At 39.1% G+C, this 13,990-nt stretch overlaps 1 protein-coding gene across 1 annotated transcript; it reads right to left on the bottom strand.

The window, feature by feature from the left end:
• On the bottom strand, nucleotides 1–4,482 carry LOC108935334 (regulator of G-protein signaling 4-like). The gene is made up of 5 exons (XM_018753866.2): nucleotides 4,314–4,482; nucleotides 3,815–3,919; nucleotides 3,028–3,089; nucleotides 1,756–1,922; nucleotides 1–1,538 (listed from the first exon to the last, which is right to left on the bottom strand). The coding sequence occupies exons 1-5, from the start codon at nucleotides 4,355–4,357 to the stop codon at nucleotides 1,290–1,292; spliced, it is 627 nt and encodes a 208-aa protein (XP_018609382.1). The 5' UTR covers nucleotides 4,358–4,482; the 3' UTR covers nucleotides 1–1,289.
• Between the last annotated feature and the right edge of the window lie 9,508 nt (nucleotides 4,483–13,990).

The following is a 13,990-nucleotide window of genomic DNA, read 5'->3' as shown; positions in this document are numbered from 1 at the left end:
AGTTTTTATTTCAAATGGTAAATCATAGCAAAGTAAACTGATTATACATAGTATATCACAAGGTGTGTTAAGGAACACACAGCATATACATCTCTAGTGTTTACTTAAGTCAATGTGAGGTTGAAACCTCTACATAATTTGTCTTTTCTATAGTCAGATTTGATATGATAAATGAGACCTATGTGAATAACACTTGAAAGTGAACACGCAAAGAACAGCAGTAGAACATGCATATATTTAGAAATCGGTGACACTGATGTACAAAAGAGACATCTTACAATAGACAGCTTCAGAAGTGAAACTCCAGTTTGCCACCCCAGTTCACTGGTAATACAGCCTGGGGCGACACATGTCAGTATGACAAAGTAATTACATGAAATATGCATTGATTCCCCAGCGTGGTGTATTGACAGTCATTAGCTTACAGTTCACTGGAATAGGAGAACCCGGTGCTTTTGTCCTCCAACATCAGTTCCAGCAAATCACACACTCACTACAGCACGAAAGCCCCTCCTACAGTGCTAATGCTTCCACCTGTAAGAGCACAGCAGTCTCCTCACTCATTTTCCAATTCAGTGCATGTGAGCACAGTCCTGATGTTTACTGTAAACAAAGTTATTTAACGAAAGTCGCAATGGAAGAAGAGGTAGTTCTAGGTCAGTGTGCCCCTCTAATATGTTTTTTATTAGCTTTTAAATAACCTCCAGTAAATAAAATCACCAAAATGCAACCACAGTACTTCATGTTGCACACATAATACAAATAAATAAAAACTTCTCTATCAGTCTTACTGATTATGTACTTAAATAAAGCAGTGAAAGAGCATTCAGGCATAGTAATTATAAATATGTAAATATTAATAAGTGAAATAAATAGTTTTTTAGTCATACATCAAAATACAGCAATACAGTTTTGAGGCAACAATAATTATAAATATGTAAAATAAATTCTGCCTTCAGGTTTAGCATATGAACAAACCTCAAACTTGAAGTGGAAGTGAGCCTAATCTGTTCTGGACTAAGAGCAGTTCTAAGGAGCACAAGCACTGGATAGTGATCTGCGCTCCTCTTTTGCCAGCAATCCAATCAAGTGCGTTAGACCTATGAGGCTCTCGGGGAGAGAAGCCTTCTGCACCAGTAACATTGCTGGGATCTCCAGTCACATAGCCGTAAATGGTCCCGCCGTATCTCTGAAGTGCCCCGCTCATTCTACTTCTACTTTCTGCAGGTTTACCCCTTTACATCAGGCAGTTGAAGACACCCCAGGCTTGTTTTGGTCATGCAGAGACTCTAAGTGCACTGGGGTGGTATTGACCCCAAGTTGCTGGCAGTTCCCTTCTGCCTCTTTTCCAGCCCACAGGCCACACTGCTTCTAGGCTGCTCTGCTACGTCTAGGAACAGCTTGGAACTCAGAAAGCGTCTGTAAGAGTCCTTCTCCATCAGGGTGAAGATCTTCTTCTGGGCTTCATCAAAGCTGAACAGGTTGGGCTCCTTCAGGTTCCTTCTTGTCTCCTCTCTGGTAGCTGAGTCAAGGTTGACCTTAGGAGGATGATCATGTAAACAGATGTTTTAACCAGGTGACTTTGATTCTTTTTCAATAACTTATCAAACATTAAATTTTTGTATCATTTTCACAAGAAGTTAAAATGTTGCTTTGGTGACTTAAGCAACAAATTCAAAACATTAAATTAAAAATGGTGTATGATGGAGCTGTTTTGCATCCCTAGAAATAGCAACTTCGGGGTGGTATAAATACCTCTCGTGGAGAGTCAACATCAACATACTGGTCATAAATCATCTTGGCTTTGGTGGCAAGGTCTTCTTGTGATGTAGTTTTCTTATATTCCTCACATGCCATCCAGAACTCAATGTTCTCCTCACTAAATTCAGATTTCAGGAATGCAGAGAAAGCTATGAGACCAACTGAAAAACAGAAAAAAAGGAGAAAAAGTTAATTCGTCTACTTTTTCTGGTATAAAATTGTCATTGTTGCTATGTTTCCTAGAGTCATGAAACGTCCTGAACAACTCTATTCTTTCTGTTACTAAAGCAGAAAATGATCTTGGTACTGACTCTTCCAAAACATGCTTTTTAAAACACAGTGTAAACATGGAATCCACACGGAGCAATTTCTCGAAAATAGGCAATGGAGAATTTTTGTGGCACATTGTGTAAATCCAGTTTCCCGAAGAGAAAATTGCAATGACTTAGATATATTACTGGAAGTTACATTAGCTCATGTAATTAAGTGATCCCATGAGAGACATCTAGCTGAGAATGTAGAAAAAAAGGAAAATCTTCAAATGGAAACTTCTGTAAAACCTAAAGCCACAGAGAGCTGGAGGTCTGAATATTCTGGAGCTTTAGGCGGCAGTTTGCGTGCATGGGTGCATTTCCCTGTGGACGTGCCTAGGGCTGCTGCTGGACACGTACTGCACATCCCGAACACGAGCAAAGCCAAAGCACAGCGCTGTGAGAACCAGGACCAGTAGAAAACAGCCAAAATACAGCATTTTTACAACCGGAGGCCTTAGTGTGTGATGTCAGTAGCAGGAAAGGCCTGGAGTTGCTTTAGAGAACGTTCCAGAAACACCAAAAGGCTGTTCAGAATCAACAAATTTCCAGCTAATTCAATTAAAGCATAGAGCAAATTAAAACCTGAGAAATATGAATTCTTAAATGTGAAAACCTCTGTACCACAGCTGAACAGTACACCCGAAGAAATTATCTGAGTTTTACGCTTACATAAGTCATCTCTGATATTACATATTTGACATTGTAGAATTTGTCTTAGTTTCCAAGCTTCTGCAATCTGATCAAAATAAAATTATTTTCCAGTGAACATATACAAACCAGAAAACGAAAGAAAAATATTGCTCTGACCTACATAAGAGTTTAGTCAGAACTGAAAGCTTATTAAGCTGTTGTAAGATAACCTCCAAATAAATCACATAACAGAATGATGAGTATGGATAGTTTTGGAGTTAGCAAGATGTACAATTTTTATTAAATATTGTGCATTACTTACTGTTGTCATTCAGCAAGTTGCTCAAAGACTCCTTCCATTTTTTCACATCAGCTGGAGCCTCTCTATCAACAAAAAAAGGGTTTGTGTCAAAGAATTGTCTTGTCATCATTAATTTATACAGTGTGTTCTCTCACTCGAACCTGGTTTTCCAAAGCCTCATGCTGAAAAGACTTCAAGAAAAAAACTGTCTTTTGGATGTCAGCTTTCCAGTTTTGGAACATGTACAGTGCACACAAACCTTGCCCTGATTTCCCTTATCGAGGCTTTTTTTGTCCCCTGAGCCACCTGTTCATGTGTTTGAATATGACAAATGCCATTGACAGTTTATACTGACAGTTTACACTAAAAACCATCAAAGCTGGTCAGCCAGAGATTATAAAGCAATGATGGACTGGTTCTTCTACCCCACACAGAAATTTGTATTCTATTTTTTGCATTAAATTTGAAATGACATTTCCATGCCAAAAATGGAAAACAAAAAGAAATCTTCATGGTTTTTAGCTTATGAATCTATCCATCTATCTACCTATAATCCCAAATGAAACTCAACATTTTATCACACTTGGCAAAAGTAAATCTCATGGTATCTTAGAAACCTTGATGTAAAACTGTCAGTTTATGATAACCCACTTTTAGTTCGGCTTGCTTTGGTAAACCAGTCACAATAACCTTGAGGGACACATTTTAGGAGGGCCATCAAAAAACTAAAAAATGATTGTTATTTACATGAAGATGAATAAGCAAAATTTCTGTTAAAAACTAACTAACCCATTGGTTAACTTCTTACCTCTTCACCAAAGTGTCCCTGTCCTTACTGCTGACTGTTCCTTGGTCAGGGTGCAAGTCAGACTTATGAAGAAGGAACCCAATCCGATGTTTCATGTCTTTTGCACTAGAAAGACAGATACATACATGAGGAATATATACAGAATCGGAATTATACATTTTTAACAACCTTACGATCCGAAATTATACCTTCTTCATTGTCATTCTTGTGAAGTGTAACTTCAGTGGTAAAATCAAATAATTTAAAAAGATAAAATTATCCTAAATGTGGTAAAACTGACTACAAATTTAGTATCATGGGTTTTTAAATAAAAATATAAGCAGAATATTCCATCTTCCAGGAAAAGAATCATTTCAAAACACAACTACAGTACTTCTTCGCAAGAAAGATTCTCTGAATTGTTGGAAGGAATTCATCACTAAAATTGTCCACTTACAAAATACTGTTTGGAGCCTTTTGTAGGGTTTTAGAAGCAGATGAAAAAGACAAGTGCCCATACCTTTTCAAGCATGTTGCAGGTAGAGCCGAGAGCCCCTTACACATTTTGAGTCCGGGTCACTGATCCACAGGGGGAATGCGAGGCTTTGCTGGTGATGTTGGTGCAGTTGGTGCCGCTGGTACTAGTGCTGCAGTCAGTCTGTTGTAGGGTTGTTGAGCACTGGCAAGTGTCTCAGTGTCTAAGCAGAGTACCTTCTTCTCCGGGTGCTTTTATAGTGCAGGAGGGTTCAGAGCAGCCAGCGCAGCCAATCGCATCAGACTTGGCAAAGCGCTGCACTCGGCAACGATGTGTTAATACCAAACGCGTTATCTCTGACTAGTAATGTGCTAAAAGTAAACAAAGGCTATTTTTTTCCAGTAAATTATGTTTACATTTATTCATTTAGCATTTTCTCTAAAGTGACATACATCTCAGAGAAATACAATTTGTGTATTACATTAGGAATAAAGAAATTAAGGTTTATATATAATTTGGTGAATAAAAAAACAGTTACACACTTCAAAGACCATGCTAAAAGACTATTTTAGCATATTAAAAAATAAAGAAATTCTTGAATATTTGATTTGGCCGGGTCTCGCTCTCTGGCGGGTCTGGGGTTCGAGTCCTGCTTGGGGTGCCTTGCAATGGACTGGCGTCCCGTCCTGGGTGTGTCCCGTCCCGCTCCAGCCTTACGCCCTGTGTTGCTGGATTAGACTCCGGCTCTCCGCGACCCCGCTCGGGACAAGCGGCTTCAGCCAATGGGTGTGTGTGTGTGTGTGTGTGTGTGTGTCGAATATTTGACAATCACTCCAGGTAAACCATGAAATTAACAAACAAAAAAGTTTCACATTTTCACAGCCTGATGTAGACCTTTTAAACTGGTGACTTTCTTCTGTAGATGGTTGCAATACTTCTGTCTGATACTTCAATTGCATCTAAAAAACATTTTCTGCTAGGATACAGTTTATGCTCGCAGGTATCAGGCTCCTCTCAAGCAGGAGAGAAGTTTCTAGGAGCCTGTATCCTTAAGTGTAAATGCGGTTCCTTAGCTAGCAAAGTAAAGGTTGAAAGAACATTAGGGAGCTCCTGGACAGCTTTTATTATTTTGCTTCTAATGGATTAGCCCTGGCTTGTGCTGTATAATCTTTCTTGGTCTAATATGGTACTTACTTAAAAGCCAACAATCTGCCTTATTCATAAACATTGATATCTCTGTCCCGTCCTGGGTGTGTCCCCTCCGTCTCTAGCTTTGCGCCCTGTGTTGCCAGGTTAGGCTCTGGTTCACCATGACCCCGCTTGGATCAAGCAGTTTTAGACTGTGTGTGTGTGTGTGTGTGTGTGTGTGTGTGTGATATCTCTGTTTTGTAAATACATATTAAATCACGACAGTTATAGTTTATAGTTTATATATTCATATCCAGTACAGTTTGTATTTGCACATGCTTTTTCTGAAAAAATACAGCTACAAAGAAAGGACGTGCTTGCAGTTGTGATTAAACTGTATAAATATGGTGCTATTGTTTAATCTCAGGGGGGCGCGGTGGCGCAGTGGGTTGGACCAGGTCCCACTCTCCAGTGGGTCTGGGGTTCAAGTCCTGCTTGGGGTGCCTTGCGATGGACTGGCATCCCGTCCTGGGTGTGTCCCCTCCCCCTCCAGCCTTACGCCCTGTGTTGCCGGGTTAGGCTTCGGCTCTCTGCGACTCCGTTTGGGACAAGCGGTTCAGAAAATGTGTGTGTGTGTGTCTTTAATATCAGCTTTTATTTTTGTAACCTACCTGTTTGATTGTCTATTAGTAATTATGCATAATCTTGGTACCCCTTTAATATATGTCCTAATAGATTAATAGGTTCTATGCACTGGTATCCAAAACTTCTCCGGAGTATAATGTGTGGCTACGATGGGTTAACTTTGCTGGTGAAGGCTATATGTCACACTTACCAGCTGCGCAGTCACTGAATGCATCAATCCAGCTCTAGAGGACAGAGTTGTCATAAAACGCACGGTTTGTCTGACCAGAAGATAAAGGAAAGAGAGAAATTTGTAAGACTTAAGTAGAAAGTATGCAATCAAGAATAGAATATTTTTTTCTTGTAAGGCAATAATCTGTTGGCTGTTTGTACATTTTTAAAAAAAAGATTAAAAGGACTGTTGCCAAAATGAACACAGCCCAGTTATCTATATTTGGATAACTATATACAGATCAGAGTTTTATACAGAACAGAGAAGCAAACCAGCCAAGCAGCGTAAAAGCCAAGAAATTGAATCAAGCTGCTAATTAATCATTTTTTTCTAAACTCTGTATCTGGACTGGTATAATATTTTGATCAAAGTGTGCTGCCTCAGCATTGAGTATCTGCATTAAATCATGAAAAACAGAGTACTGATTCTCTGTGTGACAAAGCAGGTTTGTCCTAGTTAGAGGTCAGGAGGAAAATTACTCATTCTTTCCACAGTTAAGCTAAGTTAGTGGGTGCATACACTGACTTGGCTGTATTCTTTATATCATACACATACTCTCAACTCCCCCTGGTAGGTTTATTGTACATGTGTTATGTTGTGTTTCACTAATACATTACTTACCTGCTTTCAAGCCCAGTGGGCTAAAAAGGTTAAGGTGGCATTAAATACTACCTATTCTAGGGTAGCCCATGTTCAGTGGGATGGAAATTGGGAAAATTACTGGGAAAGTTTGTCATGAACTGGTTTTCAGTCATCATTGTATTTTATGAAGAGATATATATTTGGAAGTATCTAATGCAGTAGAACTGGTGGAAGATGAACTGTGGATACACACCAGAAGATTCAGAGGCAACAGTAGCCTGTTTCTTTATTGCATCCAGTTCAAGTTGCCTGCTCCTGATCTGTTTCTATCTCCAATATGCAGAGCTCTAGTTTTTTCAACTCAAGTGCACGCTGATGTGTTTTTTTCTACGCCTCCACCTGAATTCTGCCTAAACAAACCAAGGTGACTGCCAGACACGGAAGAAAAAAAGACCAAAAGACGACAACCGGGTTTTGACCTCAAACCCCGCCTCAGTCAAATCCACATCTGTCTGCTTCACATCCCGGTCCTCCAAAATCTCAGGGGAGCACACAACAGAGTTAACTTCCTCTGCCACTGCAGCATCAGACAACATTCATGACACAATCGCATTTTTTTCCACCAACTTCTCCAAGGCAGCAGCTAGTCACGTTTCAGCAACTGCCTCATAACAGGAATGTCAAAGTGAACCACTATTTTCAACAGATCATCTTTTCGGCATTTGTTATATTGTTCCAGGATAGGAGTATCCAGGAACATCTGTAAGTCAAACAAAGCCATCCTTTCTATGGCAAGCAACAAATTTACAAGAACACACACGCACCGACTTAACCACAACTCAAAGCACAACACCAGACAATTCACAAGAAATAACCAATACACAACAAATACCCAGTGTCCCAGTGTTCCCAACAAGACAACAGAGCACACAAACAGGAGTGTGTGTGGTGAAAGGACAGTTAATCAAAGTGTACAAAAATAAAGATCCAACACTCAAACCTTACATAAGTGGACAGGAAGCAAAAGGTAATCAAAAAGCAAAGAACAACCTAACTAACCCAACCCTTATACACAATCAACTTTCCAATGCCAACCGAAAAATAAAAAAGGAGTCAAAACCCAAAGCAAAGTCTTCCTCCACCTTCCTAACTACACTACTTCTACACTGTCTAAATAACAAAAATGAGCAAACATGTACAAGCAGTATAAAGATGTTGCAAACAAAGAAAGAAGCAATAATATCAAAGTACAAAAAAGAAGGTAAACAGAAAAACCAAGAGCACTATCAAAATCACACTATAACAGTTTTTTAATCAACAAGCAAGTTCCGCAATGGTCTCCAGGAAGTCTTCTGTCAGTATCTGGGAAGTTCTGCCTTTCCTGGTCCAGCAAATCAGGTCCATCACTCCTGGACTGACACTGATGGACAGCTGTGACTCCAAATCCACATCAATGGAGGGGAAAACCAAAATCAAAAACAAAATGAACACAATGAACATAAGTTGGAACGCATGAATATTTTATAATTGTGACTGTACTTCTAGCAACATCACTCACTGAAATACGGCCAGTTCCAGCTAATTTCGAGCAACAAGCTGCATGAATGGGTGTAAAATATACCTATGATAAAAGTATCCCATGAACCATTAACAAAGAACAACTGGTAATAGGGAGACAGTCTTGTTGCTCAAATCAGGGAACATTCTCTTTCAGAGCTGGACAGACAGAAGAACCAACTCAGAAGAAAGACCTAATAACACAGTAAGACGTTGTTGAAAAAAGATAAAGACTGGTACCATACTGCATGTTTATATTACAGGCTTTACCTCCTTTCAGCCTTACCATCACACATCTAGCTCTTCCATGTAGCATGATGCAAATTTAAACTTTATTTCAATGATGACAGGGGGTGCGGTGGCGCAGTGGGTTGGACCGCAGTCCTGCTCTCCGGTGGGTCTGGGGTTCGAGTCCCGCTTGGGGTGCCTTGCGACGGACTGGCGTCCCGTCCTGGGTGTGTCCCCTGCCCCTCCGGCCTTACGCCCTCTGTTACCGGGTAGGCTCCGGTTCCCCCGTGACCCCATATGGGATGAGCGGTTCTGAAAATGTGTGTGTGTGTGTGTGTGTGTGATGACAATCAATTTGAGGTTTACTATCAGCTTTCTGCTTCCTGCTGTCTCCATGAGTCCTACTCCCCATGAAGCATTGACACAGACACATTAACATCTACCTAGTGTGTGTTGCGCTTTGACTTATTACTGCTGCCATCGCAGCAGACATACACATTTGTATGGGTCAAAATCCCCAGTGTCTAACCCAGCAACTCTTCTTTCAGGGTAGCAATAAGAGATTATTCACATGCATTCCAAGTTCACAGCATTTATTTCCCACACAAAAACCAGCAAAGATAAATAAAGTCCAGTCTTTTCTGGTTTCCCTTGCACTTTTTTCTAGAACCACTTGGCACATCTCGTAAATAAGGACGTCCCACCAACAAAGATTTCTACGCTACTCCCTGGCTTTGCCAAGTGTCCATGCTGTTAACCGTTGACATGTACACTTTTGATGTAACTGGATGATGGAATGACATAGGTTTTGTGTCATCTGATGTCAGATCTCAGTATATTCTTAAAATACAACTGTAACAAAGATTGAATATGTTTAAATATTCATAAGTATGACTGGATGTTAAAGTCATGATTTACATTATAATGAAAATAAGCAGCCTTTTTCCACTTATACAGGCTTTTTTTCTTTTTCCCAGTGTTCATTTCAAAAGTTTGAATCACTTTCTACCACTCCTCCTAAGTTGTAGGTGTCCTGAAAATACATTAGGTGAGTCTCGATATTCTTCATTCTGCAGGTATGAAGTCAAGGCTAGAAATAGTCCATGGCCTTTCTGTTTCTGAATGTGGTAACTGTCAACTAGAACCGAGAGGTTTTTTACTTATAAGGATATCTTGATGCAAGTGTGGCTCGTACAACCAGATTTCCAGCACAGTCAGGCAAGCATTGATTTCCCAGAGATATTGACATAACATTTCATGCAAAACATGAACTCTTACACACTGGTATCCTGTGTGTGTGATAGGGTGATATACACGGAAATGAAATACTTCCTTTGTTTTAGTGTAGACCAAGTTTAACATTGTGAGGATCACTTACAGAAATGTAAATATTACCAAAAAAACTGACCCGTTCAAAACATTGTTATTTACGGCGCAATAAAACGTCACATTTGTGATATGAAACTGCTTGAGAGTTCTTGTCCTTCTGTTTCACCACCTAAATGAAAATCTCACTGAATGAGTATTATCAGTGATATTATGTGCTGTATTGCTCTCAAATAACATTGTAAGAAAAAAAACATAAAATGACAGTTCTGTTCTATTTTCCAGCTCCACTTAAATGATTGCCCTGTGTGGTGTTTTTGGAAAATGAGGAATTGCATTGTCACTTGGTTGTCTTCAGTTAAAAAAAACAAGGGGAAAATAAGTCTTAATACATATCTTTAATTTTTCTGAAGAGTTCTTAGAAAGTGCTTTTTATTTTTATCTGTGGTTTTAAAAAATTAACCAGTTAATGGAATTTGCTGTGATTTCACTATTACATCAATGGGTTAAATACTATCCTATTAACGCATTCACTTTTAATTGCATTTTTTCTTTCCTACTGGGAACTTGGCCCAGTGCAATCTCTGACAGTGGAAACATAAAATGACGGAGTGTTTGTTTTCAGAACACAAAGCTTCGACACCCGGAGGTGTTCGTGGATGTGGAGAAATATTTGAATTGCTAGCTGCAATTCTGTGTCCCTCCAGAAAGACAAAACAAACCATAAATTGTTCTATATCTGCTGTTACATACATGACTTTTTAATCTATTTAATAATCAGTCTATAAATCAGTCAGTTCCACTGAAAGTTGTGAAGAGTAATCACTAAAAAAATCAAGGTTATTATTCTTTGCCTTATGTCTCCTTCAGATTTCATGTATTGCATTTTCTTTTGTGTTTTGCTGTTAGGTTTAACCATTTGTTCTATATTCACTTCCTTAGTTTTGCAAGTTTAATATGGTTTCTACTATACACTTCTTCGCTTTACAAATGAATAGCTGTGCAATTTCTCACCTAGAGAAGATTCACTACAAAGAAACAAGTACGAGATGTGGCCAGTTGAGTCAATTGAGAGCCTATTTATGAATACCCCAGAGAATGTGAATTTGGAGAGGGGGTAGTGTGAGATCGGTGGGTCACTTCTTGTTAAATTTTTATTAGTTGTGTTTGCATTATATTTTTCCCCATTTAGCTGATGCCTTTATTCAAAGAAATACAATGTTAAGCTGCTTACAGTTATTTGTATATTTTTAGAGCATGATGTTTTTTACTGGGATAATTCAGGGTATGTACTTTGCTCAAGAGTACTACAGCAGGATGTGTGATTCAAACCTGTGTCCACAGGGAGCAGATCTAACCACTATGCTGCCAGTTTCTCCATGCTTTAAGTACTGCAAAGAAATTTCTTGTTCATTTTATTAATTTTAACCAAAGAGGTACTATGGATTCTATTCATATATCTACTGGAAGTTCACCCAGTATTAGCTGAATGTGTTACAGTGTTTGAAAGAAAGTTTAGTTATGTTCTTTTCAGCAGTACCATGGTACACCAATAAACAGTGAAATTCCATTAGTTAAAAATCTCTTTAAACATTGGAAAAACAATGTTTGAACTCTTATCAACTAAACTGAATACATTTTTTACTTTTAATTTCATTACCGGGGGGTGCGGTGGTGCAGTGGATTGGAGCGGGTCCTGCTCTCCAGTGGGTCTGGGGTTTGAGTCCTGCTTGGGGTGCCTTGTGAGGGACTGGCGTCCTGCCCTGGGTGTGTCCCCTCCCCCTCCAGCCTTACGTCCTGTGTTGCTGGGTTAAGCTCCAGCAACCCATGACCCCGTATGAGACAAGCAGTTTTGGACAATGTGTGTGTGTGTGTGGATACAAAAGTTCCAAGACCAGGTGAAATGATTTCCATTAAGTTCTGTTTTTCCAAAATGAGCAGGACATCCAGTTCTAATTGACTGTATTTCAGTTTTCCCCATCTAAATTTCCCACATTCAAGGTGCTTCCTCTCCTCACACCTCTCTTTTGTACTAGTTCCTGGAATCCTGCACTATTATTCATTCCTATTCCAGATTACAACTGTACTCAGAACTGCACAGATATTTACAGTATATAAATGGAGCTGCCGGTTGCTTATCATAAAGCCGCTTCTGTAATTTGTCATGAGGCTGCACATTGATAAGAGAAGGAAGTGACACATATCCATATACGTAACAGAAATACATGAACACATTTCCCCTTGGGTTAACTGAAAATTCAAGGTTTACTTACTGACTAAATGATTTTAAAAGCACATATAAGACATTATTAGTCAAAAGGCAATACGAAAGGGAGGCTTTTTTCACAAATTTCAATGAATTTGACTTAAACAGTGAAAAAAATATTGAACTTATAACTGGTACACGAGCAGTGTTTTTAACTGGACAAAAAAATGGCAAAATGTGAGATTCATCTATTTAAATGGACTTATCTGTTAGTTATCTGATAATCTTTAACCTCAGAATTTTTCAAACATTTCAACCTCAGAACATTTTCAAATTTTGCAAACATTTCATTTTTCAAAGCTATTAGTACGTAAAAGAAAAACAGCACAGATGTTTAAATGAACCTTCACTTGGCTTTAGAGACAGCCCAACAGAGGAGAGCAGTGTGTGCTGAGGGCTGTGATTGAAATCTGTCTTCATCAACACTATATGATGCAACATGTCATTCTCTGTCTTATTATGGCTATACACACAAATTTCAAGATCACTTCCAACATCATTCATAGAATTAGAGGTCTTTTTTGTGCTTTAAAAATATTACAAATATTAAACACTTTCTTTTATTTTCTTTATTCTATTCTCTATCCTCTATTCAATACATTAATTTTATTATGGGTGGCCACAAACATGACTTCAGAAGGGATGTGGTACCTTTTTCCCCAAGGATACCTTTGTGCAAATCAAGTTATCAGCCACATGTCACTGTGGCCCTGCTTTACCTCAATTTTGAGAACAAAGGCGGTCTGGCTAATTTAGTCAACTAGAGCAAACAATATTCATGAAATTTATCTTTATATCTTCAAATAGACACAAGATTTTCTTTAAATGAGCGGGAGGGAGTTTACAAATGTAATGAGATTCATAGTTGCATATACTCCAATGCTGATATAACTGAGTTCCGTTTCGCTGTTGATTTTCATATCTGAAGCAATTCAAGTAATTTTGCTGTCATGTTTTTACTGTAGGGGCAATTTTATTGATTCATTTTACTGACTGAGCAACTACTCAGTGTAGTTTCTTTTGAAAGGTTTGTTGATGAAAAGGTATGCTTTTTGTGGGATTTCTTTTGTCCATTGACCTTAACATTTCCGTAAGGTAAAATAACAGCAGTCTTTGAATTATTTACTGCAGCATTGCCATGATTTTCATTTATTGTTGCAAAGAAAGAAAATTAAATGTATTGCTTTTCAGGCAGGATATGCCAGAGACTAGTGCATCTGAGCAAATGAGCCTTTTCTAAAGTGTCATGTTCATGAGGCAAAAGAGAGGGAGTGTGTGCAGACGGGACGGTGCTCTCAGCAGCCGCGTTTGGTAGCAGTATTTCTGAACATGAGTGACTACGTGCTGTTTAGCACAGGCGTCCAGATCTGTATCAGGCCAGATGGCACTGAGCGGTTGGCTTTCTTGCTTTCATCTGTCACAAAGTGTTCTGGAGCACAATTTCAGCCCACCAGGTCCACACTCCCGCTAGCCACACCTGGTGATCACAGGCTTATCACAAGGCAGCACGCCTGGCCTTTGAAAACAAAAGGGCTCCAAATGTATTTTCAGTCAGAGGAGTATGGCTGTCAGTCGAAGGCCTTCTTGTTAACCCTACCTGTGAAATGGGTCAAGCATCTGGTACCCCAAGGCCCCACATTACCTTCAAAGACAGCAGTTTCCGGATATTTTTCCTCGGGAACCTTCCTTGTGTTCTGCTATTCAATCAAAGAGCAGAAAAATATTTTCCCCAGTTTAAGTCATGTTGGTTTCTGAGATGTTTTGAGCCTTAAGATAAGG

Source organism: Scleropages formosus, chromosome 9, assembly GCF_900964775.1.
Source record: "Scleropages formosus chromosome 9, fSclFor1.1, whole genome shotgun sequence".
In the NCBI taxonomy this organism is placed as follows: Eukaryota; Metazoa; Chordata; class Actinopteri; order Osteoglossiformes; family Osteoglossidae; genus Scleropages; species Scleropages formosus.
Note: the sequence above shows the minus strand (reverse complement) of the source record. Positions and strands in the feature narration are given on the sequence as shown.

Coding starts and splice junctions, on each gene's coding strand:
- LOC108935334 (XM_018753866.2), bottom strand. CDS start 4,357: ATGTGTAAGGGGCTCTCGGCTCTACCTGCAACATGCTTGAAAAG. Junction 3,920..4,313: donor CCTGCAACATGCTTGAAAAG/GTATGGGCACTT, acceptor CTGTCTTTCTAG/TGCAAAAGACATGAAACATC. Junction 3,090..3,814: donor AGGGACACTTTGGTGAAGAG/GTAAGAAGTTAA, acceptor TTTTGTTGATAG/AGAGGCTCCAGCTGATGTGA.